This window comes from Poeciliopsis prolifica, unplaced genomic scaffold (genome assembly GCF_027474105.1).
Source record: "Poeciliopsis prolifica strain line A6 unplaced genomic scaffold, Auburn_PproV2 SCAFFOLD038, whole genome shotgun sequence".
In the NCBI taxonomy this organism is placed as follows: domain Eukaryota; kingdom Metazoa; phylum Chordata; class Actinopteri; order Cyprinodontiformes; family Poeciliidae; genus Poeciliopsis; species Poeciliopsis prolifica.
In genome coordinates this window covers 4,786,687-4,814,671 of record NW_026562413.1, presented here as the reverse complement: position 1 = coordinate 4,814,671, position 27,985 = coordinate 4,786,687, and the positions used below count along the sequence as shown (strand labels likewise).

At 42.0% G+C, this 27,985-nt stretch overlaps 3 protein-coding genes across 3 annotated transcripts in view; 1 reads left to right on the top strand and 2 right to left on the bottom strand.

Moving 5' to 3' along the window:
* Window positions 1-70: 70 nt before the first annotated feature.
* LOC129375155 (ankyrin repeat and IBR domain-containing protein 1-like) lies at window positions 71-22,657 on the bottom strand. Its single transcript, XM_055054057.1, is given in 22 exon segments — window positions 71-4,144; window positions 5,301-5,424; window positions 5,570-5,626; window positions 5,774-5,825; window positions 6,686-6,864; window positions 6,972-7,035; window positions 7,037-7,070; window positions 7,150-7,216; window positions 7,308-7,394; window positions 8,026-8,160; window positions 8,407-8,537; window positions 8,762-8,850; window positions 9,040-9,200; window positions 9,362-9,506; window positions 9,589-9,677; window positions 10,440-10,660; window positions 10,735-10,852; window positions 11,711-11,902; window positions 12,254-12,385; window positions 12,461-12,632; window positions 17,092-17,426; window positions 22,434-22,657. Coding segments are annotated over 21 exon segments (3,741 nt in total). The 5' UTR covers window positions 17,280-17,426; window positions 22,434-22,657; the 3' UTR covers window positions 71-2,840.
* The window catches only part of fam83hb (family with sequence similarity 83 member Hb), a 27,323-nt gene continuing 19,684 nt past the window's right edge, over window positions 20,347-27,985 (top strand). Inside the window, exon 1 of the mRNA XM_055054060.1 lies at window positions 20,347-20,427. The gene's annotated coding sequence lies outside the window, so the exon portion shown is untranslated. The remainder of the gene's footprint in view (window positions 20,428-27,985) is intronic.
* LOC129375159 (receptor-transporting protein 3-like) lies at window positions 23,332-25,958 on the bottom strand. The gene is made up of 3 exons (XM_055054063.1): window positions 25,798-25,958; window positions 24,559-24,730; window positions 23,332-24,221 (listed from the first exon to the last, which is right to left on the bottom strand). Exons 1-3 carry the CDS (start codon window positions 25,811-25,813, stop codon window positions 23,882-23,884), a joined length of 528 nt encoding a protein of 175 aa, XP_054910038.1. The 5' UTR covers window positions 25,814-25,958; the 3' UTR covers window positions 23,332-23,881.

Genomic DNA, 27,985 nt, shown 5'->3' with positions numbered 1-27,985 from the left:
CTAATTGAGATCAGGTCTGTTTGACCTGATTACATTCTCGTAGTAGGAGAACTCCAGAAAGACACAGAAACACCTTTTCAGTTCTTTTTATTGAGTAAACTCTGCACTGACACTTTCACTTGTAGATTTGGCCACACATCAAACCTTTCTTGAGACCAGGCGGGAATGTATCAAGTAAAATCAATGAAGAGTGCAGTTTCTTTCTTCTTTTTCCCTTAATCTATGAAGTTGTTGGTTCAGCGCAATAAATTGAGAATACAGTGAGAGGGGCACCAAATGGTACTGGACAATTATTCAACACAAACAACCCCATTTTAATAATAAAAGAAAACTAAAAAGACAAAAAAGTGATAATCATTCTACTCCACCTGCCAGCTATGCTGGTGTAAAATGAAGACTTCAGGTTCAGCGATTCCGTTAAGAGAAAACCGACCCGTAATCTGAAACGTCACGGCTCGCACCGGTCCCTCTAACATCGCGATAATCGATATGTTAGCCGTATCATTTGGGGTCGTCGCGTCAGCTGCATCAGATCTTGAGCCATGAAAGTTTGACTAAAGCACCAAAGCGTCTCTCACCACAGCAGGCAGTGTTTGAATCTCCTGTAAACATTACAGCAGGGAATAAACGACGTAATGTTCTAGCCTGAGTGAATGAAACAAACTGAATATTCAGATAAACCTGCTGCTCATCGTAGTGTGAAAACCTCCTAAAAACTGCCTGGGATGCACTTAAAAAAATCAATCACGTCACTGTGGAGCTCATTTAGGACAAATGAGTATTTAAAGCGGCACTTCTTCCGTTTTCTCTAAATAAAATCTTTGCTCTGCAGGTTTAGAAAGTGAAAACTATAATAAATATTAACAAATACAAGAAAAAAGGCACACAGACCAATAAAACTCTGGCCTTAACTTGAAAGAAGGTCATCTCTGTCTTAATTAATAAAAAGATAAATTACAGTAAATTCCCATCCCACATCTAATCAATTACAGCAAAGTGTACCAGTCAACAGCAGTGGAGTAGATATGATCTGCTGTCACTTACAGTACATCAACTATTACTTTGTCTCAGATATTATGTGCAAAACTCTTAAATCAAGCAGAACATAGTGAATTAAGTCGCTTGAGGTGTTTTCTTCTCTTAAATGTCAGAAGAAACTAATGCATTTAATGACTTTTGCTGTAGTGTGAATTAGTTTTTTTTTACGAGCCTCAACATCAGTTAAAATAATGAGCATAACTAAGTTAGATATCAGCTGATAAAGCAACGCGTGTTATTCCCCTATCAGAATTACATGACAGCAAAAAACACGCCACTCAAATAACTTCTTTAACCATTTCACATCATATTGTTTTACATTTTGATTCATTGGAAACTTGCCTTTCAAAATAACTCGCCTGAATGTACTAGCTGAGATTTACTTTGAAATTATGCAAACTTTAGAGTTTTGCAAACAAAAGTTAAGAGCAAAGTGAGTTAAATGCAGCTTTGATCAGAGGTTTACAGAGACACACCATGATGCTCTATGACTGTCATATTGATTTGGGGATTCAATAATTAATCTTCACATTTTTGAAAATCGTAAGATAGCCCACAAGTTCAGTTTTAAAAACAAAAACCGGGTGGAAATGTCTTTCCTTCGGCTCAAATATGAACATATATTAACACATAAAATTTAGATGGCTGCACTTTATCTGCATGCTTTTTCAAACCATCGACAAGCTGCTATTCTTCCAGGTGTAGCTAGCTAAACCACTTAGCTGACTAACTCATTTAGCTAGCTAAACCATTAACTAAACCATTTAGCCTGGGGCGCTTAACTAAATATTGGGGTATATAAACATATTTGAGCCTGGATGTGAAATTTTGTGTGCTGTTGAGAAAATCTCTAACTTATTCAACTACTTCTCAGTCCATCGCTCCTAAAAACGGCCCTACATGGTATAAGGAGGAGCTTTGTTGTGATGACGTAATGAAGGCAGAGTGTCGGAAAGTGTTGGAGCTTCTTAAAGGGACAGAGGCCCAATTTCAAAGGCGCCAAATTGCGAAGTTAAATTTTATGTTTGATATATGCAGCATTTTGATAACAACTGAAAGTAACATAATTACTTGACTGGGTTATAAAATGGCATTACGTGCCTGGAAAATACACAGTATTGTCCCTTGCATAACTATTCCAAAGTGTGAAATAAACTAAATAAATCAATCAATTAAAACCCCCAAATAAATACGACCAGGCCTCCATGATGAGTATATGTAACCTCCACTATTCTTCAAATGCGCTGAAATAATCTTTCATCTGAGAAGTGCCTTTGAGCAAATCAGTCCACGGTGAGGAGGGATTGGACTTTAAACGTCTCTGCAGCAGAAACACAGCAGCACAACGTAAAAGTGATGCAGGAGCGATCAGTGTGTTGGCACCAACAACAGGCACGGGAATCTGAAATAAGCCCCTCTGATTGTACAGCGCACCCATCGGGCTCCGGGTTTACAGCAATCATCTATAATCAATCAGTCAGTCAAGTGTTAAAACATGAGGCAAGTTTGGATTGCAGCACCAACACTTCATCCTTACACTTAGGAAATAAATATGAGAAGCAGGAGGATAAATAATTGTGTTAATAAAAATAAAAACCATGGTTCATGTGTTCTGATATCAACAGATTTTCTTTCACGTAATCTGAAACTTTTTTTGTTGTTGTTGTTGTCATGAATAATTGGTTGTCTGTTTCTGAAGCAACAGACAAAAAGCACTTGAACTGTCCAACCTGTGTGTGACATCATCTTTAAATACAGTATGGTACATCCAGTACTCTGATCGGTTTCCTCTCTGCTCGCCGTCACACCAAGTGTTCCTGCTCCTCCCACTCCTCTGACGACCCGCCCCCTTCCAGCTGCAGCACGGTGTCCGCTTCACTCTCCGCCGCCGGGTCAGCTTGGCCGTGTGACTGCAGGTGTGTGTGCTCTTCGTCCAGCGACAGGTCCGACACACACCCCGCGCTCGCACCCTCCTCTCTGATGTCTCTGTTTTCCAGCTCCAGAGAGTTGGGCCTCTTCGGGGCCTCGCGGCCACCGCCGGCTGCTGCTCCGGGCGCGCCCTCCAGGGGCTGCCAGACCGGTGCGGCGGTCCCGTCCTTCTCGGAGCCAGCGTGCGTGTCGGGGGAGGAGTCTGTTTCCGTGGTGGGCGGGGATGGGATGAGAGCCAGGTTCTGGGGGTTGTTCTGGGGGTTGATGTTGTTGTTGAACCATGCCATGATGTTGTCTAGCAGCTGAGCGCTGGCTGTGGGGTCCAGGACCTGCAGGCTCTGCGGGTCGCTGGGGGTGAAAGGGCCCCCTGGTGGAATCACCGGTGAAAGCAGCAGCTCTGGCTCCATCTCCGGCGATGGGAGGCACAGCTGGACAGGAGGCTGGGGCTCGGACCGGGGCGGGTCCAGAGCGTAGGTGGAGGGATGTTCGGCGGTGTAGGAGCTTCCTGGCTGGTAGGAGCGCACTGCTTCATCCGGATCCCGGCTGTAAGCGCCAGGATGGGGAGGGGTATGAGTGCAATCCAGCGCACAGGAGGCAGTGTGTTCACTCTCGGCTGAATAGGAGCCGCAGTAGCTCGGCTCTTTACTGTCATGATGGGTGTCTGTGACGGCGATCTGATCCAGAATGGCATGTGGAGTCGATGTGTTCTGGTCCAGTCTCTGGCTGCAGTCGCTGTAAGGAGCGGCGAGCGCGCCGCGGCTGCACGCCGGCTCCGGGTCCATGTAAGGAGTGGTGATGTTCCCCAGCTTCATAAGGCTGTCTCCCAGCTCCAGCAGCTCAGCGCTGAGGGTGGGAGGAGGGGGCGGCAGGGGGAGGGAGCTGAGCACGGATGGCTGCATCGTGGTGGAGTCTGTCCTGTTGGGGGGCCGAGGAGGATCCAACAGGGAAGTGGTGAAGGTGGGGCCTCGGGCTCCCGGAGGGTCCTCCATGTTGAGGGAGTGTAAAGAGACGTCAGCCAGATCGCCCGCCGTCCCCGGCCTCCTCTCCCCGCCGCCGTCCAGGCCCTGCTCTCGCCGGGACTCCTGGAGCGACAGCTGGATGGCGAGGAGGATGTTGGGGTCGTCTTCGTCGAGGGAGCCCAGGGCTCTCCGGCGACCTTCTGTCCTCTCTGCTGGATCTGAAACAAACAACAAGAAGAAAATATCTCAGTGAAACAAGGCTTGATCCACTCCACTGGATTATAAATCGATCTGAGTGATCACGGGATGCATGTGCTTCGATCGGACCAGATTGATAGAGCAATAAAGTAAAATCCTATTTGCTGGCTGTCTGCTGCACTGACAAACCAGTTATATAAAGAGGCAAGACTAGAAGTTGCATGAGTATTTGTCAAAATCAGAGAACTGCCCCCTTATAGTAAACAACAGAGAAACCTGCACAAGATTTAAGATTTTGGTGGCAAAATGTACAGTATCCAATAATATTCATGCCTCTTTTAACCTTTTTATATTAGAGTTACTCTATTCTGCTTCTTTGAAGCAGAATAGATGAACATATTTTGCCAAACAAAATATGTTCATGGCTTTTTTGAACCAAATCATTGTAATGAGATTTTAGTCTGATCAGTTCTGCCTTTGAGCTGTTTTAGGAGCTCTTCACACTTTAAAATCCAAATAATGTGCTGCTGGCCTCGACCCCCCAACTCTACATGTACACGACCACGTGAAAATGGCTGCAAACAGATACAACAGCTGACCAAAGGTGCTGGTGCTCCGCTTGAGTCGCTAGGTGATGCCCAGAGCTCCTCTGGGGTTGCTAGCTGCCCATTGATTGTAATGTCACAGTCAGAAGGGTTTTGAAACGGCTGATTTTACAGACCCCCAAAAACGTGTCTGGGTTGTTCTTAAGCACTTAGACTGTTTATAGAAATAGTTGAGACACAAACGGAAGTATAAAAATATACAGAATGTGAGTTATGCATAACAGGTCCCCTTTAAAACTATAAACCTCAAAGTGCACTCTTATTTACAATGTGCTGTGTAGAGCTGATTGAAGGACAAAAAGAGAAATAAATACAGAACTGTCCTGGAAGAAAAGCTGTTAGAGGCTGCAGAAGACTTGAGCGTGGGGCGAGGTTCACCTTAGCAGTACCACGATCCTGAGCATACGGCCAGAGCTAAATCCAACTAACATTTTGTTTCTAGACCTGAAAATTGATGTTCATAAATGTTTGTCATCCAACCTGACTGAGCTTGAGTGGTTTTACAAAGAAGATTCGAAGAATTCAGGTGGATAAAATGACAGAGAGTGTGTTAAAGCTGCTGCCGCCGGACCTGTGTTATCGCTCCTCCTGCTGGTCTCCGGCGTGTTGCTGCTGCTTCTGAGGTTGTGCAGACTCAGCATGTCTCCTCTGCGTCGTGGTCTGTGTCTGCGCCGGTACTGGATGTCAGCATAATCCTGCAAAGAGCCGTCGCGTTACCCCATTACAAACCAACGCGCAGCAGATGCCTCATGAAGTAGTTCATAATGAGCGGGTGTGCAGCCGCAGGGGGAACAAATGCCATGCATTTGCACTTTGTGCCAGGGAACTATGGTACGTTACCTGCGACTGCCTCTCTCTGGGATCTCCTGCTCCCAGTACAGAGTGCCGGCTTCCCATCTTAACACACATAAGCACACTATGTCAGCCGCAGTCATGCTGTAGCAGGACCTCATGCAAGGGCAGGTCAGCAACGATACGTTCAGGAAGCTTAGCTGATGAAAAATGTGACAAAAGCTGCTTTTTATTTATTTTTTTGGCAACTACCTCAGGTGATGCAAAGCCCAGGTACTCCCAGTCCCATGATCCTCCAGGGTAACTGCAACACAGATTCATCCAAAAGGTTTCCACGTATTTTACACAGTTTCAGAATTAAATGGCTCATTCCAAAATAGAAACGGTTGATATGAATTATGGCAGACATTTCTAGGAGACGAGCTTTAAATATACAGGAAAAAAAACAACACACAAACAATTCCCCCCCTCAAAAAAAAGGAAGGAAAATAGGACACATGGGAGAGAATATACAACAGAGGAAAAATATCTAAGGAAGGACGAAAAAAGGCAAGGAAGGAAAGCGAGACATAAGATTGAGAGGAAGGAGAAAGCAAAGAAAAGAAGGAAGGAAGAGATGAATAACAGAAAGAAATGACAGAAAAGGATGTGATGTAGGACACACAGGGAGAAGGAAGAAAAAGGATGAGAAAACAAGGGAAGTGGGACATAAAGGGGAAGACAAAGAAGAAAAGAAAGGAGCGACAGAACAAGGAACGGAGACAGGGAGGGCACAAGAATGAGAAGAAAGACAGAAGAATACTAGGAAAGTAAGAGGAATACAACAAGTAAGAAAGGATAATCCAGAAAAGAAAGAAAGGGAGAGCAAAAAAATAAGAAAGAAAGGAAGGAATTGAGGACAGAAGTAGGAAGGACACAAAAACTAAGGGAGAAGGACAGAAGAATAGATGAAAGGCAAGAATAGGAGGAAGGAACAGAAAGACACAACGATGTGTGGACAGGAAGAAAAACACAGAGAAAGGGAATAAAGAATTCCAAATATTTTGCCATGCTCCCAATTTCCTTATCCATATTTAGGCAGGCCTGTGTAGCAGCTCCATGTTCAGTGAATTACAGATTAAAGCAACAAGAACATCACTATTAATAAGCAGATTTATTGCTTACTTCCTGCGGGGCGGATCAGGAGAGTCGTTGGGAGCGACGCCGCGGGCCACAGACGCCAGAAACTCCTGCCGCTTCTGCTGCACCAGCCGCGCTGCGCTGATTATTTTGTGCCGTGGCGTCCTGAGGTACGGCCGATTGACCTTCTGAGCCAGATCCTCCACTACCATCTCCAGGTCCGTCTGGTGAAAACAAGGGGACAGCATGAGGACGACCCTTTCCAAACCAAAAAAATAAAAAATAAAAAATCCCTAAAAGGTTTCCCGTTTTGGAAATTAGACAAGCGTACCTGCATGAGTTCAAATATCTCCTTCTGCGTACTGCCCTGCTGCAGAAAGGTCAGCACTTCACGTCTCAATAAAACGGGTGTCTGGAGGCGTGCCCTCACCTGGAGCCGGACAAGAACATTCATCCAGCTGGTTCCGCTGCACAGGCAGGATCCAAACAGGTAAAGTTCAAAGACTCACGGCTAATGAAGGCTCTGCTCAGCTGCTCCATCTTCTCTTTTGCCGTTTTCAGCAGCTTCTGCTCCAACTGAAAGGGAAAGAATACACAGAGAGCAAATAAACATAAAAAGCACAGCACATATTGCAGGAAACTAATCGTTAAAGCACGCACTTAGTACCTTGTAACTGTGTTCATGGTTCTTGAAGCGAGTGTAGTAGTGCATGAAACGGTCCAGCTCCTGGAAACTTTTGTGCTTCTTTTCTGCCTGGAAAAGCATGGAGATAAATAAATAAATAAAAACGCTCAGTCTCATTAGAAAATGTGTGGTAATGTATAGCACATTGAATTATGCGGGGCATTCGGACATCAAGTCCCATCACCGTTGGATATGATCCAGGATCTCAGATCGTTTGAATGTTGCTGGATCATGGGGAACTTCAAGAACTCTAATTAGCGTAAAAGCAAGCATGACTTTACTTCACACTTTGAATTGGGCACTTTGGCTTTCTTTGCCATTTTCCTGATTTATCTACACACCGTGCTCCCTCTGCTGGCATAAGTAAAACTAGCTTACAAGTACTAAATTCCTGAAAGGTTACGTGCAAGTTAGCCTCATCTTATTTCAACTATACTAAGATATTTGCCCTAGAAACTAGACCAAAAATAAATAGATCTTTGATCTAATTTTTCATTTTTGCAGTGAGCACTCTTATTCTGGTTTGAGAGAAGCCTAAACAAATCTTTTTATGATAGCCTTATCTATCAACTAGTCTATTAATAGATAACAAACATGTGTTTTGCTAACATGTGGATGTAAATATGAGAAAGGAAATGCATACTGTGTGAGGAAGAGCCCTGTTTTAAGCTGAGAAGAAAAGAGGGTTTTTTTCTTCTACCTCCACAGTCATCTCTTTGGACTGCTCTTCTAGCTGCTGAATGACCTCATAGCGAGTGCATCGATAGTAGCCTCCCGTGGACGAGCTGTGCTTCTTCCACTCCTCCAGGCATATCCAGCAGAAATCATATTTACACTGGGTGGAGAGAGAAAGGCAGCAGTTTTATATAGAAATACAGAGTTAGGGTCTCCAGACAAAGATTCACAACATTCTGGACGTCTAAGAGAGTTTGCTGACATGATGGCAGATATCTCTAAAGTGGCCTGGAAAAGACTTTTCCAGACTCTGTATTGAATCCTGTCAATAACCCACATAAACATCGTACAATTAATCGAAATGTGTCAACAAATGACAAGGCGGATCAGAGATTGTGCAGCTTACTTTGGCACATTGCATGTGGTTGCAGCCCTCATTCTTCTGAATGGGCGACTTGCAGTTGGCACACGGTTTGGAGTTGGTCAGCAACCACAGGCAGTTAGCGGCATCTTCGTACGCCTCGCTCACTCCTGCCACTGTGACAAAATCACACGTTAGCAACATTTCTCCTGTCCAGCACCAGCATTTAGGAAAACAGTCAGCAAATGTCAGAGACCTTAACACCTGTCAGGCTGTTAAAGAGATATATTGGAGACGTCTTGGTGGAAAGATCTGACAGCTGCAGTAAATTGACTTGTTGTGGTTTAGCTAGAAAGATTCCTAGTGACTGAAAGTTCCTGGAAAAAGAGGTTGGGCTTACATTCCTCAGGCTTCATCTCTGTGACTTTCTGGAGCCAGTTCCTCCACATCTGACAATCGCATGGCTCGTGGGCCTCGCCGAGGCATTCCCTGCGGACACGGGGGTTATAAACAGAGCTGAACACAGAGAAACCTGCACAAAACCGGCTTGTTACTCTAAAATACAACAGAAAGAGGGGACAAAATTTCTGCTTTCAGCTTTTCTAACAGTGTTAATGCAAATTCTGTGGTCTCTGTGTATTTACCCATGCCTGTAGAGTAATAAATCATGGTGTTTACCAGCAGAACAGGTGACCCTTGCCACAGTCGACAGCTGGGGATGGCAGCAGGGGGAAGCTGTGGGGGTCGCTGTCTCCAGGGCCCGGTCTGGTGAGCCTCACTGCTCGCTCACAGCGAGCCGCAGGACACCACCGGATGGATGGGTTGTTTTCCACAAAGGCCTGCAATACAGCAAGCATTAGAGGTTAAAAAACCAGAGATAAATGTTGGAAAGCAGAGAGGACAAGGTTACACAACACTTAAAAAAAACGCACACAAACTGGACATAAAAAATCTTTCCTTTGATTCTGCGATTCCAATAAGCTGAACATGATGTTTCTACCTTGATATCAAACTGCAGGTAACGCTGATCCATCTCTCTAGACACCACGCTCTCTATCACATGCACAGGAACCAGCTGGTAACACTCATAGGCAGGGCAAAAGATATTGTGAGCATCACCTTCCTGAATCTTTATGTTCAGAAACCTGAAGAAAACACAAGAAAAAAAGATCAACTCGGCAAAAAGTAAGAACAGATACAGGTACACAATGGAATGGAAGGCCTTACCCCTCCCAGCAGGATCTGCAAAACTCATGACCACAGGACATGTCAATCGGGTCTTCAAAGACTGAGATGGAGCAGAGACAGATGCCACACTGCAGGGAGAAAACAGAGAGAAGCCACAATCATTAGCTGTTTCGCCTACCAGAATGTGATAGAACGGTCCTTAAAATAATAGTTCGATTCTAATGAAGGCCATTTTTATTTCTAATCTACAGCCCTTGGGTGCAATGCCTTGCAAAGGTATTCACATTTTTCATTTTCTCATGTTGTTACCAAAGCATTTTATAGGGAGTAAATGCAAAGGAACAACGTGAAATGGTAAATAACTGAAGTGGAGTAGCTTCAAAAGTTTCATAAACAAAAATATGAAAAAACTGAGTACTTAGCTTCCCTGATTTGACATGTCGGTCAATCATTTATTCTGTTGCAATTTGACCTGGAAATCGTTGGGGGCAACTCTCTACCAGCTTTGCAAAATTATATCTGTGAACATTCACCTTCAAGTTTCGCCTCTCCCACCTTTAGGTCGAGTAGTTCATTTGAAGATGTAAATATGCTTTGATATAAGAAGCATTTTAGCTCTGGCTGGGTGTTTTGGGTGGCTGCCCTGCTGCAAGGTGAACCCCTGCCTCAGTCTCAAGTCTTTTATAGCCTCTAACAAGCTTTCTTTCAGGATTCAGCTCAGTTTTCCATTAAATGTTTTATGAAAGTAAAAAAAAAACACAGAAAGAAGAGAATGGCAGGAGGGATGGTCTTTAACCTGCTGCTACCAAAACCACAAATTTAACTCTTCATAACAGGATGCAAAGGATGGTTTCCATGGCATCTTCCTGAACTCTTTCCTTATTTCTCACCGTAGCCAGGCCTTCCTCTCCAGGTGTCAGGCAGCTGTCGGTGGGGGAGGTGAGGGTGAGCGTTAGGGGTGAGCGCGGCGTCCTCGGAGTGCGAGGAGACGGCAGGGTGTCCCAGGCATTGTAGCCGCTGGGTGGTGGGGTAGGCATGGTGACGCCAGAGCGCTGGCAGCAGCCTTCAGCATCAGACATCCAGGCTTCCAGAAGCTTCTCTCTGTCCCAATCTGAAAGGACAAAAAAAAAAAAAAATTTACACTGTCATTATGGAAATACAGTATAATGTGAAAAAAAAACACACCATGTGCTCGAAGTAGGGCTTCAGCTGTGAAAAGTGGAGCTTGCAGCATGTCCGCAGTCTCTACGATCAGCATGTCCTTCAGTCGGCGCAGATCCTGAATCTTCAGACCCTCGTAAGGCTGGAAAGAGAGAGATAGAGAAACATTCAGGTGGGGAAAAAAAGCTTTTATCAAAACCAAGAAAATAACTGTGCTGTGATAAAACTGGGAAAGTGAAAAAGATCACGAGAAACAAACAGATATGTGGAGAAGAGCAGGGGGGGGGGGGCAGCTGTAGTGGTGGGATGGAGAGATTAAGTATTAGCATGGATTTGGCTGCAGGAATAAAGATCAAACTGGTATCTGTTGGCAGCAGCTGCCGCTATACAACTGTGCTGGTAACCCGAAATGCAAGGAGGCTGAGAAATAGGACGAGAGGTCTGGCATGTGCATGCGCTAAGAACCACTAAGCTGAAAAAACGCTGCAAAGACACAATTCTGCTGATGGAAGTAGAAAAATCTACGTTAACAATGTGAAAGCTGCGACCTATAAGGTACAAATCTACAGTTTGTTCTTAGGCAGCTTGTTTACTTTGACGTTGGTGTCCTCACTGGTTACAACATATAGCATAGAGTCCAAGAATTATGATACTGATCACTTTTTGTGCTTTTTTTACTCTCAAAACAAAATTTCTCTAGAAATGCAATAACTGCCCTTAGAAAACTTTGCCAAATCATTTTGTTGACAAAATAAAGATATATCTGAAAGGCAACGATTAAAGTAACATAAACAGTCTATGCTGCGAGTTGACATTAGTAAAAAAACAAGGAGAGAAACATTCTGATGGTCATTATATAATTATTTCAGCCATGTGTGTAGTTCTGAAGCAAAATGTGACAAAAAAAATAAATAAATAAAATCGATTCAAAGATACGACACAGGCATAAAAATAACTTGAGCCAGCAGGAAACCCCCAGATCTCGTGACTGTGTTCTCACCTCCTTGTATTGCGGCAGGCGGCTTTCACCGTGTGCGTCTCCATTTGACTGCTGAGCCGAGGCGCAGGAGAAAACCATCTGCGATTCCAGGCTGAGGGCCAAGTCGGTGTGGTGGTGTCGCTCGGCGTGGTCGCAAGGCGTCAGCTTGTCCTCGTCCTCCACAAAGAGATCAGCTTCGCTCCGGATCAGCAGCTACACACCGGGAGAAGAGCATGAGAATGAATTTACGTCAGAGGAAACAAGGTGACAAAGTTAAGACGCCCTGGAGCACGGTTTCCCCCAGAAAACTTGCTAAGCCTAGTGGTTGTGACAGAGAAAATGATAAACAAAATACTGATGGGTTTTATAATATTGACTCAGTTTTGCACACTTTCCAGGTTTATAGTTGTTGAAAGACTTTATTTTCAAACATCATTTTCCTTTCACACCAAAGTTGCAAAGTAAAATTCAAATAAAATACCTTGGGCTTTGTGGCTTTAGCTTAAAGCTTGTGAAAAAAGGAGAAAAGATATAAATACAGTGTCTCAACAGGGTTGGTCTCACCTCCACGCAGCTCTTCATGCCTGCAGCAGCGGCGTAGTGCAGGCAGGTGCTGTGGTGGTTGTCAGTGGTGTTCACATTGGCCTTCTCGTACTGGCCTCCTTCCAGCCTGGCGCCGGTCCAGCTCAGTATCATCTGTCCTCAGGAGGAAAGCTCATTATTACATCTTAAATTTGCGTAAAGGACATGCTGTTGTTGATGCGATCGTACCTGGAGGCAGTCTGCGCGGCGCTGCTCGTCCCTCTGCGGGCGGGCAAGCCGTGGAGAGAGCGCTCCCTCCGGCAGCAGCAGGATCTGCGGGCCTTGGCACAGAACGTGGAGGCATGTCTCGTTGTGCACATTACGCTTGTTTGGGTTTCCCTCTTTGCTGAACAGGAACGACCTAGCAAAGACAGAAAACAGCAGGTGAAATTCAAATATATGCATGAAAAAAGATGTTATAAAATAGAGTTTTGAAGTGATCAAAAAAGAATAATACGGAACGCAAACAGAAGAAGAGGAAGAACAATTCAGGTGTGTGAGAAAGTCAGGGTGCTCAAGATGTAGAAGAGGCAGTATGGTACAATATCGACCATTTCTGTTCAGCATCTCGGAGATAATCGTCATGCTGGTTGACACATGGGGATTAAATGAATGTGCCTGTTGCAGGAGTCAGGATGTTGCTGCAGTTCTGTTTAGCAAACAGTTTTCCTTCTGCCATTTGTCTGTCAAAACCCCCATTTACTGATTAGAGCCTTTCAGTTGGCCCCATGCTTTTTATTCGACTAAACGGTACGGCCTTAGAAAACCTGATCATTTTGGACCAGAGTCTTTCTAATGAGAATTTAATAAAAGAAGAAAACAGGATGCAACAGTAAAAAAGTAAAAGGTCTTCTTGATTGAAAATGACTAAATCTGGGTTGTTTCCAAAATATATACAATATCTCAAAATTCAGACTCGGAGTGAATTTGTTTGTTAATTTGTTCCCTCATTTCTTACGAATGTATTTGCACAAATGCAGATCAGCTAACTTCCCCTGACAATTAAATCTTTTTTAAATAAATTATGCTAATTAATGATTGTAAAATCACTTGCATATAATTTATTTTCACTGTATATCATATTCAAGAAGACTACGTATTTTCATTGACCCTTGTTTCGGCCAGTTAGCTCTTATAAAATCAGTGATTATGACCTTTGATGGAACAAATGTAACCCTTAGTGACCTCAGTCTGGAAGGTAATAGTCAATGAAATCATAATCATAGTTCCTTATAGTGGACTGAGTGCATTACAGAAAGTAATGTTCAACCACTGATTGCTAAAGCAAGTTGATGCATGGAAGCCGTGAAACATTATAGAACAAGAGGCTTGTTTGTTGACCAAAAGCTGAGAAATAGTCCTTTGATTTTCCCATAAGTCTCCAAACAATGTTTTTTTAAAACCAGAAGACCTCCAGGACTTTGCTCCAATCACATTCAGCGCATTCACACCTGTTTTCCGCTGCCCAGATGTAATCAGATCACCCAGGACGGCTCTTAGCGTCAGGTCTGAACGTTCTCAAAGTTTTAAATGTTTTCCGAAAGCGCAGCGCAGCATTTTCCCCTTTCGACCCACTTATCCTGTCAGCCACGACCCCCTGCAGTTTTGCTCTAATCATAGCACACAGCCATTTCACTCACACAGTAATAATCGCTAATTATTCCTTCTCAGCTCCGAACCAATACCCCCCACCTCAACACATTTACACACACAAAAGCCCTGGGCTAAGGCTGAATGGAGTCGAGTCCAACAGGGACGGCGGCTGGCGGAGGTCATCTTTTAGACTTCGAAAGGCAAGTGGTAAATCTGAGCTCCGAGACGAAACGCTTCCTACTTTGTCTCTTAACAATAGAGGCTAAACATTCTCAATGAGTCGGGGTGGTTATTTACATATTTTCTAAGACTTCCTACTCACTTCTTGTGGAGGAAAGGATGCACTTCCTGAACTGCACCCTTTTTCCCGAAATAGTTGTGTTTGTTTCTCCAAGTCTCACCATCTCAGAGGATTACATGTCAAGCCGACCCACAGGGCTGACTGCAGGAGCACAAATGAGCATGTAGCAGATATGTTAAAAATAATCTGGAAAAGGACAACTACTGAACCCGTGCATGTCTTCTTATAGTAGTCTTTATTTTGTCTGAGATTTCTCCACTTGTCTCCATCCATGCGAGCCTGCGAGAACAAAGGAGCTTTTCCTCCGATGCTTATCAGAAGCAGAGCTCAACATTCAGCACGCCTCTCTGCCCTATTATAGGTTAGTGGAAAGGAACACAAATAGCACACCAATTGATTTGTCGTGTGCAATGTTCTCAGACACAGACACATTAAGTAACTGTGGTTTTCTCCGACGCCCGCCCTCACCCTCCAACCTCATCAAATCCTAAACGTTCCTGCAAACATGCAGATGCACAGGTAATTGACTGGCCTTTTCAAACAAGCTTCCTGTTTTAATCGCAGAAAGATAGCCTAAGAAATGTAAGGAGGAGATAAAGGCAACTGAGGGAAAGATCCAGCTGTCTTGGTCACAGCCAGCAGTTTAATAATCTCAACGGGAGGTACAAAAAGTTACAATGAGCTCTCACTCCACATGTGTTCCTTTAGTTTGACCCTGGCATTTTGGCTTAATACTTAGCAGATCTGCTTTATGTTTCCTGCCTTGACAAATGCTGCTGTCACTCCAGTTGTTGCTGTGCCGGCGCTTGTGTCTGTGTGCAGCTACTTTAATCGAATGGGAAGAAACTGAGACTCCCAGCTGCACAATGCAGTGGATGAAAATCTAATAATACTCTTACAGGGGAGCTGTGGAGATTCTGCGTTGCACTTTCATTAAGTGGAGGGGACTCTCAAGAGTTGGCTCGTAAAATATAAGTAAAATTTATCCAACAGGCAAATATATTATATTAAAGAAAGAGAAACTGAACTTTATTTTTTTTCCCCTGAATGCATGTTCTGAGGTCGGTTCTGTCCCTGTCTTCAGTTTGTAACCCAAAGCCCTTGACCTCATTTCTTTAAAAAATACAGCAGAGCATATCTATCCTCTTATGTTCATCTCAAACCCATTTTTCTGGAACTGGTTGATGCTCAACCTGAGAAACTTCTTTGTCTCTGGTTTCAAAACTTTGGTCAAGGTCCTAATATGGGCTGTAAAAAGGGAAGTGTAATGTCTTAGCAAATCATCCAGAAATCTCTTAGAAACAAGTTAACTTTATGGGTGGCTGGTAATGTGACGAACAGAATAATGAAGACAGAGGAACACCGTAGAATCAATTGCTGAATATCGCAATATTCAGCAAATTATATGATTCGCTATATTTTTAAGATTTGCTGAAAGATTTAAGAAGGTCTTTGAGGTCTTAGAGTCACAAAATGTCACCAAAATCAAAGACTTGGATTGAATTAATGGAACTGATGGTGTAATATTGGTATAATAAATGTTTTTGTTATACATCTGTTATACTGCGCTTTGTTTAAATGTTCATTGGTTGGCTTTGTGTATTTGGTTATGCAGAAAAGGAACCATTTTTTGTCTCATTCCCTTATATTAGATAATGAAATTGACCTATTTCATTTTATTAATTAATTGTAACTGGTTGTTTCATTGCATTTCATTTGTAATGTACATGTGCAACTGGGTAAATAATGTCATGTGCAATAGCTGTCATTTAATTCATGTGGATTTGACTTAAAACTAAAAGTAGGATTCAATGTATTGATACTTTCTGAGGAAAATAAATATTGACAAATATCATAGAATCGATAAAATTACACAGCCCTACATCATGTACTGTGACACTGCAATAACCACGAAATTGAGATATATTATGTAGTCTAATACGTCACAAGTTACTGCAAAGCTGCCAAGATTTATGAAAGAGCGCCTATTGTTGAAATGAAGCCATGGGAACACAAAGCCATGTGGGGACGACAACTAACTTCAACTTAACAGATTCAATTTTATGAAAGCAAATTTAAGAGATTACTGGACATGAATGTCTTATTTGAAATGTTTTAAGGAAGACCTTGTTCTCGTTTCCCGCAGGGCTGTCCTGTACTCTGTAATTTTGAGCTGAATGTGAGGTCATCTTTGTCATGGCGAGAGCTTGACTGAAGCTGCAAGTTACCGGAAAATTATCTCAAAGACTCTAGAAAAATGTAGTGCGGAGTGGCTGGAAAAAAGAAAAAGTGGAGATTTCGCAACAGCCCAGTAAAAAACTAAAACTCCAAGGAGGCTGGGAAGGACTTAAAGCGCCTGAAAATGGCAGCTTCAAGATTTTGCTCTTAGAGAAGGTTTTGAACCAAAGGGTACACTTGGAGAATATATTGATAGTTGGGGAAACTTACTTTCTCCCATGAGTGTCTTACCAGGTATGCGGAGAAATTGCTACTGATCAGTGTTGCCAACAAACTTAGCAGCGCACCGAGATTTCAAGAGCTGGTTTTTTGAGATTAAATTCAGACTCCAAATTATCCCTGGAACAAAATTTTATCACAAGTGCTCCCTGATGTCACTGATTATGTTTGAGGCTTTAGTTGGCAGCTTCATATCAAACTAAATAAGATTAGATCTTCCCCTGTAGTCAAGGCTGGTGCATTTTCTTGTGGACTGCAGTGTCATTTAGAAACTCTGTATGGAAGATAATCTTTTCTATCTAACGTTGCAATAAATTCACTGATGACTCATTGGCTTTTCACAACTGTGGCTGCTCCCACAGAGGAGCAGCCACTATCTCCCGCTTGTAGGTTTCTTATGTTTCTCTGCCTTAAAAATGTAAAAAGAAGAAGGAGGGGAAAAAAAGAAAAAAAGATCTAAATAACAAACCTGAGCAGCCGCGTCATGGCGTGGCGGCATACGTAGTGCAGAGGTGTGTTGTGCTGGTACTGCTCTCCGTATGACGCGTTCGGGTCCAGGCTGTCCCTGAACTGAGGGTTGCCCTCGTACAGCTGCCAGGCCAGCGCCTCGTCGCCGCTCACCAGCGCCTTGCGGAACTTGGTGGCCGTGTTGCCCATTGCGTCGCGCTTGCGGTGGGCCACCAACTGGGAGCTGTGGCAGATCACTCGATGCTTACCTACGCCTCAGTCCTCCTCCTCCTGTTCTGCCTCCCCCGTTCACCGCAGGTCACAATTTAAAGCAACATGGTTCTGCGTCCTCCTTCCCTGCACATAAGAGAGAGACAGGCAGGAGATTGATTGGAGGGAACTGCGTGACACAAAGAGGAGGACCAGATTTGAGTTAAGTGGAAAGAAATAGGTTGCGAAGGTCGGGAAAAGAAGAGAGAGAGGGGGGAAAAAAAGGACGTGAAGTTTGGGAGTAGAGATAAAGCGAGAAAGATAGAAGGAGAAAGCCTCAATCAATCACTGCATCGATTGATCAGCTGATGTTCTGCAGCGAGAACATTATCTCACCAGACATAAAAGCAAACAGAGAAGGAGCTAGAAAGGAAGGAAGATAAGAAAGAGGCCAAGCTAGAAGAGTCAGTTAATGATATCCAAGTTATTGATCAGTTAGTCAGATGATGAAAAGCACTGTCGATATTACCACAGCTGGCCACCGGGAGTCTAGGGACAAGTAGCTGCATATATTACACAGTTAATACGCTTTCCAGCCACTGAAGGCCTGAGAGCGAGTTAAGCCATGCAGCACTAAAGTACCAAGCCAAGCCAGATTTACTTTCTCTCGCAGGCGCTAAACCCAAAAATCACAACTGTGGCTGCTCCCACAGAGGAGGCTTACACGGTACAGTGATCTGAAAAACTATCTCCCGCTTGTAGGTTTCTTATGTTTTTGGAGCAGTTCTACATTTCAGACAAATAAATCTTAATATCAGACAAAAATGATCTCTGTAAAAAAAAAAAAGAGGCAATTTTCAAATGATGATTTTATTTATTGCAGGCTCAGAAAAAAGATATCCAAACCAACCTGGTAAAAAGTAATCTCCTGAATAAATTTAGAGGAATTTTGGCCAATTCTTCTTCTTAGAATAGTTTTAATTTAGCCACGCGAGATGGTATGATCCACTGGAATTGGAAAATGACCCACTTACTTAAACTCATACCAAAGAATCTCAAGCCAGACTTTGACTAGACCTGTACAAAACCTTAATTTGGTTTGTTTGTTTTGTTTTCAGAATAGACACGCAGATTTACTTTGAATCGTTGTCCCACTCGATGATTAGAAGAAGCTTCAATTTAATGTCAGGAAATTATGGGCTAACATTCTCCAACAGGATTTTGTGTTTGAGAGAAGCGAGTGCATGATTCCTTCAGATTCATCAAGTCACTCAGGACATAAAGCAAGAAAGTATTTGGAAATATAAAAATACTTGCCTTTCACATTATTGTTGATTCACGAACATTGACCTCAACTAATTTAGTTGATGCATGCAGTCCTCAAATATTTTTGATTCTCTTGGGATTATCTGGATGAGTCTTTCTCGGGAAGGGTCCATATTTACTCAATATTTGGATAATGGTGCCCAGTGTGACTTGGTGGAGAATCAAAGCCTTAGGAATGACTTTGTAAACCATTTCACACCAACAAATATCAATTACTTTTTGCTCATTTAATTTCTTTTGAAATAATTAGCACCATTTACTGCTTTTTGAGATCTTTTAGCTTTCTCCATGTTTTCAGCCAGATTCAATCTACTTACCAGCTTTGAATGTACCCACAAAATGTGGTCATCCTAATCAAAAGTAAGAGGGGAAATTGCAGTTTCCACACATTGCGAGGTAGCATTAGCTTTCTTTCCCTTAATAAATGAGTAGATCGTTATTTAAAGTCAGTCAGGTTATCTTTTGTTATAATTAGTTTGATGATCCGAAACATTTAAGTGTGACAAAAGCAAAAAGGAAATAAAATCTGCAAGGAGGGCAAGTACTTTTTCACAACACTGCAAGTCCTTCCGTCTCTTCCCGGCAACCGGAGAAACTTTTTAAATATATTGCAAAAACAATAACAATGGAGCGATGCAGGGGAAAAAAACCCAAACAAACAAGCAACATCTTTCTCTGCTCACATGTTGCACCGTCTTTATCAACGTGTTCTGCTTCGTTTCCTTCCTGATCCTCCCCACCTCTCCCTTTTCCTCACAAACAGCTAAGCCTGTCTTGAACGCACACATCGACGGCCTGTAATGAGCCGAGTGTGTGACGAGTGCATGAGTCTGTGTGTGTGCTGGCCTGCTGAGGGTATCATTACAGTCTTCATTCTATGGCCATCTGTCTGGCCTTCACAAAGAGCCCCCTTTTTTTAGGCTGGCTACAATTGGCCGCCGACTGCCCGGACTTGGGAACATTTGAATAACGCGGATGAGTGTCTTTCCCCCCTCCTCTGCGCTGACGGACAGCAAAAATGTACGCTGACAGGGTCAAACAGAAGCTGCTCAGACTGAGCATAACACCAAAACACTTCTGGATTCTGTGTTTTTGTGTAAAACCAAGTAGTGAAGTGGGCAGCAACAGTTAATGGGTCAGTCTGTCTGCGTCCCTCCGTTTTGTGCACACTAGTTTACTTCCAGTTCACTTCACCTCCATATCTTGCTTGCCTCTTTTACTAAATAAGGACAGGAAGTCTGGTCAAGAAGGAATCCTGGAATTCAAAGGATTACATGTCTTGAACTTGGCAGTCTTCCTGTGAGTTATCTAGTGGTGTAAAATATGATCATTTAGTGGTCAGCTGGAGCTGAAACATTTGACTAATTTCCTGTTAACTAAACGTCCATCGTTTCAGTTGAGAAGGGGGGTCTGACCGATGTTGGAAAAATCCACAGTAATGAGTTTAATTTATTCCACAGGGCTGCACAGGCCTCATGAAACAGAACAACTGAAACACTGAATATTGCTGAAGAATAGTAAGAGATTACAGAGGTAGAGGAAAAAAAAAACAATTACTCAGTTTATTAGTAAGGCCAACTCGTGAAAAGCTTTACATGATAATCTGATTAAGCGATAAAATGCAAACACTTTTGTGGACAGTGACGGTTGGTTGCCAGTAGCAAAGTTTAGGTTTCAAAACAGCAAAAATGTTCCCGTGTTTCGGTTGTTGCTCTTTAAACTTCTTTTAATGCGACGCCAGAGAAGTTGCTATAGTGACCAGAGCCTGCTGGGTGGAGTAGGCCTACGGCGCCTTTTCTCCATGCGTTGCTGCACACTGAGGGTAGGTTGGCTGAAATATGTTCTCCCGTATTTAAAGAACAGACGCTTAAGGCGTAAAAAAAACGCAAATAGCACAACCCGTAACTTTCATTAACAGAAACAGAAACATGTTCTTGAGAATGTGGAGTTATATCACATTCTCACTCTTACAAAAATCCAAAGCAAGTATATAAAGTATGAGCATATCGGGTATGATATACTAGCTTTAATTAATCTTGTAATTTTGAGTTAAAAATAAGTTATTCCTGCTGTTAATATAAAATCTAACATTCTGTGTGTTAAAGGTCATTAATACATGTTAGAAATACATTCTGTTTTTTTTTTTAAATGTTGAAACATTAACATAACATTTCACTGTGCATGAAATATCAAGCTGGTTTTAGCTGGCTAATTAGTCAGGCCTATTTACTCAGGCACGCGGCTGGCTGCTTAACAGAGATGTCGATTGCAGCCTGCCATAAAAACCAACATTTGTCCTCTGCAACGTAGAGGTACAGCATGTATCAGATGCAGCCTTGTTTTTACAAAAATAATTTGGGTTACACGGTTGAATGAGACCACACAAGTTGAGGAGCCTTTACTCCTCGACATGCATCAGCGTCACCGTTTCCCTGTTGCTCGTTCGCTAATGTTACTTCCTTGACCCACTTATGACAGATAATGACCACTGGAATACTTCAGAGGTGCTGCAGTTTTGCTGACTGTCCAGCTAATTCATCCAGCCATCGCAACTTGGCTCTTGTCAACCTCACTCACATGCTTGCCATTTTCTTTTTCCTGTTTCTAACAAATCAACTTTGAGAACACAATGCCCACTTGCTGCTTAATAGATCCCAAGTGCTAAGAATTGCGACAAAGACATGACCTATGCTATTCAGCACACTTGCTAGTGTCAGTAATTCTATACCTAAGTGGTGTGAAACTAATAAGTACTTTGGTTTCCAAGACTGCCTATGTTTTTATCAAATGGAAACATCTACAAACACAGGGGTTTGTATTTTCTGTAAGCAAAGAAAACCTTTCTATCAGTAAGCTAAAAAGCAAAATGCAGCAATAGGTGAGGGAGGTGGAGGGAAGTCTGTATAAATACAGGTTGTATACAGCTAAAGAAAACTCTGATCACTCAAGTTATTTCTCATGTTTCTAGTTATAAAGATATTTACTTCAATTATAGCAGCACTGAAACTGTAACTTAATAAAACCTTGGTATTCCTTAATACCTGAAATCACCCAAGGTCTGAAAATAATTAATCCTTTATTAACTAATAATACATTTAGCCAAGGTTTTTATGTAATCATAGAATAACACAACATTTAACACATTTGATTTTAAGATATAGTTAGGAGAATATAGCAATTCACTCTGAGTGAAATCAATAAATGCATCAATAACAACTGCAGGAGAATCTGACACACATTAACTTAGTTCAAGTAGGGATTGTTCCGCTGCTGTATAAAGTGCTGCAGGACAAAGTCTGTTTGCTCAGACATAAAACTTGTTGGAGTCGGACACAGCAGCAGCTGTGATGACACACAGAGCGACTTTTAACGAAATTGGCTGGGTCGCTGTGTATCAGACCAATATCCAGGTCAGACCTCGGGTGGTTATTCTCCGAAGTGTGTCAGCATGAAATGGAGCACCAAGCAAACAACAGCCGACTTCTCTCTGCATGTGTTTGTCCATGCGGCCCCTCGGTCTCTTTTTTTTCCCCCTGAACGCTCCTTTGTTTCAACCCGCTGACAGTTTGTATGAATCACCAACCAAACAACTGCAGGGTGTCGTACATGCTGCGAGTTATGAGCTTCATCTTCGCTCTGCCCTGTTTTCAGGTCGTCTGTTAAGCGATGGTGTTGTGGTGAGAAACGTTACCTCCCCAAAAACCAGCCGCCTGCCTCGGCGTTGTTACCGCGGCTAGTCAGCCGTCTCTCCGTTTCTTCTTCGGTTAAACGTTAGCGGTTTGTGTTAGCTCCAACTACCAACACTACAGCCGGACCGCTTCTACTTACACGTTTGGAAACTGGCGTGCGTCAACAGCCATCGTCTTACAGATGTCATTCGGTTTTCCGGCTGCCGTTTCGCTCAACCATCCTCTCAGCCAGCGGACCCCGGCGGAGGACGATAGTGGAGATGCTGCTGACAGCGTAGAGGCGACACGGACTCTGCTCCAGCTTCACTTTGTTGTTGCTAACACAGAACAGACCGGATACAGTGCGCAGGCGCAGTTCTGACAACGATCCACCCCCCCTCTACTCTCGCCCCCCAACACAAGTGACGCAATGGTTGACGTATCACGCTGGGGTTCCGCCCATTGACAGAGCCAAACAGACCGCTGACTAAATCACACGAAATTTTAACGGGAACAGGACAAAAACTGTTTTTACTGTGGCGTTGATAAACAACATTTATAGCAAGCATTTAAGCAGTTGAGTAACAACTTACACAAAGTAAAGAAAGCAAACTCGTCGTCTTCTTCTTCTGTAAATTTTAATCGGTGTATTAGCGCCATCTGCTGGACTGAGGTGTAATCCATTAAATATAAAATCACTTATTTACACTTGCAATAAAAAAGTAAACAAAAACAAAATGACTTTAAACCGTCACATCTATAGAATATAATATAATTCAAGCTTAAATAATAATTGTCTTATATTCATCAAATTAAATCATAAACGACTTTTTATAGAGCTTTTTCCATCAGAGAGGTGTAGCAACTAGTTACAAATACTCTAACAACATTCTGAATGATGCATGCTTTGGCTCGGTGTATTATAGTGTAGTTTTACCAGTAATATTTTGATGTAATGTCAATCTTATTTAAGAAAACCTTCTGGCTACTCTACCCACTGTCAGTAACTTCACTCAAGAGCAAACATACTGTAACAAAATCACGCACAGACACACACCTACAGGGCTTAGATTTTTATTTTTACACAAACATCCTGATTCTATTGGTATTTTCCATCTGCTGAGCTTGTGCCAGGTTAAGTGAACATACAGTAAACAGGACAGGAAATACTTCACCCTATTCTAACATATATGTACCTTAACCACTGTAAGTATTGGTTTCATAAATGAGATATTAGAAAATATATCTAAATATAATAAATCTCTTTACAATGTGAGGAATTAACAGCAGACAAATATCCAAAACTTTTTTGTTAAAACATCCCCATTGCCAACATAATCAAACTTTGTGGAACATCTGACAAAAAAAGCAATAAAATTCCACTTGAACAGATATATTTAGATTACCTTAATTGAATAATAAAAGTATAGATCGTTATAAAATCAGGTGAAATATACATTTTTACCAAAAATGCACAAGTTTATAATCTTACAAAAGCTGATTTTTGTTCCCAGAAACAGGTCAAACTTCATCTGACAAACATATTTACAACCTCAAAATGTTCAGGATAAGGTCTGCCAAAAACGAGAAAGATGGGATGTCTCTCCTTCACTCATCGTCCAGACAGCAAATGCCCTGACGGCAGGCCTCACACAGATCTGCCTCGTGGGGCTTGGTCCACACTTTAGCAGAGGATGTTGAAGAAGCTTCGTCGCTTTCCTCCTCCCCGTAGCAATTTTTACGGATTTTGGAAAAAAGCCTGAGCAAAGCCTGTTCCACTTCTTTCCTGGTGAAACCTGGAAGTTCAAATGGCGCGTCCTGGCAACGACGACAAGCTTGACCAAAAGGTCGCATGATCACCGTACCCCGGCCATTTCTCACCCGGTAGCGGAACAGCACCACCACTCGAGCCGAAGGCCAGATCTTACGACAATTTTCGCACTGGAACCTGGGGAAAATCAGATGATGGATGCAGACTTTAGATGCATATTCAACATAGCTTTTTTTTTTTTTTACCAGATCTTAAATGGTGCTTCAAGATTTTACATCATATTCCCTCTGAAAGAGAGTACATTTCTGGATAGCATTTCTAGATAAATCACATCCTGTACTAAATTAACAACTTGCAAAAGTTTCTGTCACAGCTTTAAAGGAATGATCCCGCCAGTATAAAATGCTTCCTCACATAACTTGCATAGTAATCGCAACTAAAAACTAGACAGAACATCAACATTAATATCTTAGTATATATATAAAAGAAAACATAAGTGAAGCATAATACGTACCTTGCAAAGGCACAATGGGAATACACTTTCCAGCCTCTCTTCCTCTCTTCTTTGGTGATTTCACTTGTTTGGTTGTAGTTAAAGTTTAGATTCCACTCGTCTCCGTAGTCCAGCTCATTGTCATCATAAAGGATTTCATCAAATATGTCCAGCCATACAGATGGAGTCCATTCTAATTGAGTAGACAAAAAAAAAACAAGAAAGTTAAAATCCAGTCTGGCACAAACCGAAAATCTCAATTATTTCCCAAATTAACCTGCAAGGGTAGAATTGTAACGTTTTAAGCGTGACCCTCGCAACTTGAATCTGTCATTTTCCAGACATCAGACTGATATCAAATCTTGCAATATTAAATTACTATCGTCGTTTGACCCATAGGAGTCCCTGAGGCGCTCCACCTGTCTCCCTTGAGAGACATAAGTTTTAATTGAAAGACTGCCATACAAACGTTTCACATTGACATGTGTTGCTAATTTCTTTTTGTGAATGAACCTTTTTTATTTTTAACTACACACGACACAGCTCACAGATTATAACGCACAGTTAATTTTTCTGACAAAAGTAATGATACGCAGAGTCAATAAAGAAAGAAACCTTTTAAGACGTCTTCACTATTTCCTACAGCACTTTTTCCTTTCACTCAACTTTCCATTATAGGCTTTGACAGAAAACCGTGCAGGGTGCTGAAACCTGCTTCTGGATTTATAGTTATTCTATTTATGTTCTCATTTAAAAAATTTTTCACTACTGACTTTTCAGTGGGGTGTACGTGCAAATTTGGCACCCTTATTCAGTCAACATCTGACCATAAGGGGGCGCATTTGACCCATTTGTTTACTCTAGTTCGCCCAAAATATTCTTTAATAATAATGTTTACAGGCAAACTTATCATATGAAGTTTGTTTTTCCTCGACGCGAGTCACTATTATGTTTTTTTTTAAATTAAGTCAAAAAGCTTTGTTTTTCAGTGGAACTCTGCCTTCATGATGAAGTCATCGCCCAATACGCTTCACTTTATTACATGTTATGCTTTTTGTTATGACCTCAACATACACATAGATCTTCACTTTAACTTATTAGGATCATTCTAATGATTACGCCAGCGTCCAAAACAAAACAAAGCAACGCACTTGTTTCTAGAATAATAATAAAAAACTAAACTAAACTGAGTCTCAGTGAAACTACGAGGACAATCCTGCGTGTATATACCTATGTGGGGGGAGAAAAAAAGGGTATTACCTGTCGGTTTGCTCATTTTTGCTTTATTTTCTGGAGATCAGGAGAAAACGCAGCGCTGCTCCTCTGAATGACGCTCTGCAGATTGACGCGTTATTTATATCTGACAGAATCAGCTGCCGTCAGGAAAACGAAACTTAAGAGTCATTTTCGCTTTCCGTGCCATGGAAATGGGTTATCAACAACAAACACCGCCTGAAAGTTTCTGTTGGCACTGGCAAGGGAGTTGCCCTGTCAGCGGTGAAGAAACATTGCATCATTTTGATCTCCAACTAATGGGCCAGTCAAATGACTGGTCCATCAGCAGTCCAACACACCTTGTTTCAGGTGGAGTGGGACTGAATCTAAGAGTTGCAGGCTGGCACAGCAAATTCAAAAGTGTTAGATTTGTGTTGGTGTGGTATGTTAAAAGTGCAGTGTTGATTCAACACTTGTCTAATTCAGCAACATAAGGTTTAGTTTCCCTATGTGTTGGTATTACTCCAGAGAGTTAAACTTAAGCAGCTCTTGATTGTTTTGTGCTTCATAATGAACACATTCATAGTGTTAGTTAGGCAAATCATGACTTCAGTTTCAACTACCGAGAGTGCTGATTCAACTCTGTCACAAATAACACTTACAGAAGTGTCATTTTAACACGATCCAGAGTGCACCAACATAGAGACTTTCAAAGTACTGAGTTCAACTCTGCAGGAGTTTGAATAACTCTTCCAAATTTGCTGTGTGGACTTGGGCACCACTGATCCAGATAGTTATTCATATAGAAACACAGTGCAAAAATTTAAAGCAAAAATAATGGGCAAATATCGTCAACAATAATTTATATTTGATAGCTGTATTGTGTTTTTAAACAACACAACAACAACAATAAAATAATAGTACTGAAAAAAATCTAAAACTTTTTATTATTATTATTATTATTACTTCAGTTGTGTTTTTGTTTTTTCATTTATTTTATTGTCATTTTATGAAAACGCATATTGACACAGGATAATGGTTACAAGTTCTTCTGGACTGTGGATGAAACTAGAGAAAATTCCCAGATTAACTGATTTTTAAAAAATGTGACTCAAATCCAACTTTGTTTTGTTCATAAAACTTTGTGGGAAACTTTGCTGCTCCAATTCCAGGAATGACAGTACATTTGCATCCCACTGTCCGACTCAGTCCAGTAGATGGCGCTGCAGGACCACATTGTTCAGTAGATTGTTGCTGAGACTCTTTATGCATCTATTGACAACTGTCAGCGTCATTACTTCCTGTGAGTCATATCAGTTTAAATCGCAAATAAATAACCAGATACAGCATTCACTCGGTGGAAAATTAGAAGCTCACAAAAACAAACATTAATCAGACATTCTCATAAATGACCCACCTGCTAAACTGGGTCAAAACATGTTAGTCATTGGTATATTGTGAGAAAATATGTCTTCATTCAGGAGTCAGGAGATCTAAAATCCCAGCTAAAGTGCGCACAAGGGCAAAATTGAGTTTCAATCTGCTCATAAGGATTAGGCTGTTGCATCAACAATGATGAAGCGTCATTCTGAAAAGAATGAATTGTGTCTTTTCAGACTTTTAAATATGAAAATAATGAGATAGTTCACGTCAAACATTTTTTATGAGTCCTACTGTGGGATCGAGTTTCAGCTTATTTATCAGCTTGTTCTTTTCCATGAGGTAGATAAGGATGACTGCCTGCATGTTTCGACCTCTATCAGCATCCACCTGCTGAGCTACAGTTTCCTTCGACAACCCATAATTGACACCGTGTCAGAAAAGTTTCTGGTGCAAACACTTGTCTGTGTATTTGTAAATGAGAGGTGCTTTTGAAGTCACAACCTGTCCAAGAACTACTGAACTACTGTTCAGATGTAGATTCATTTTGTTCTCAATCATATTGAGAGCAAAGACCCTCCAGACGAAGTTCACAATGAAGCTGAAAGGTGGAGAAAAGAGCTTTACTGTTTATGTTTTATCACGTTTGGTTTTAGACTTTCTTTTTGTTTTTGATCAATTCCTTGTGGAATGTTCTCTGGGTCTTGCCATATTTAGTTCATTTCTTTGCGTTCATTATTGTCAGAGGGATGTTGCCGTAGAAGTTGATTCCACTGTGTTTAGTTTCTTAGTTTATTTTAGTTTGGTTTAAATTTGATGATTCTTTTCCCCTTTGGTTTGTAGTTCTCCTTGA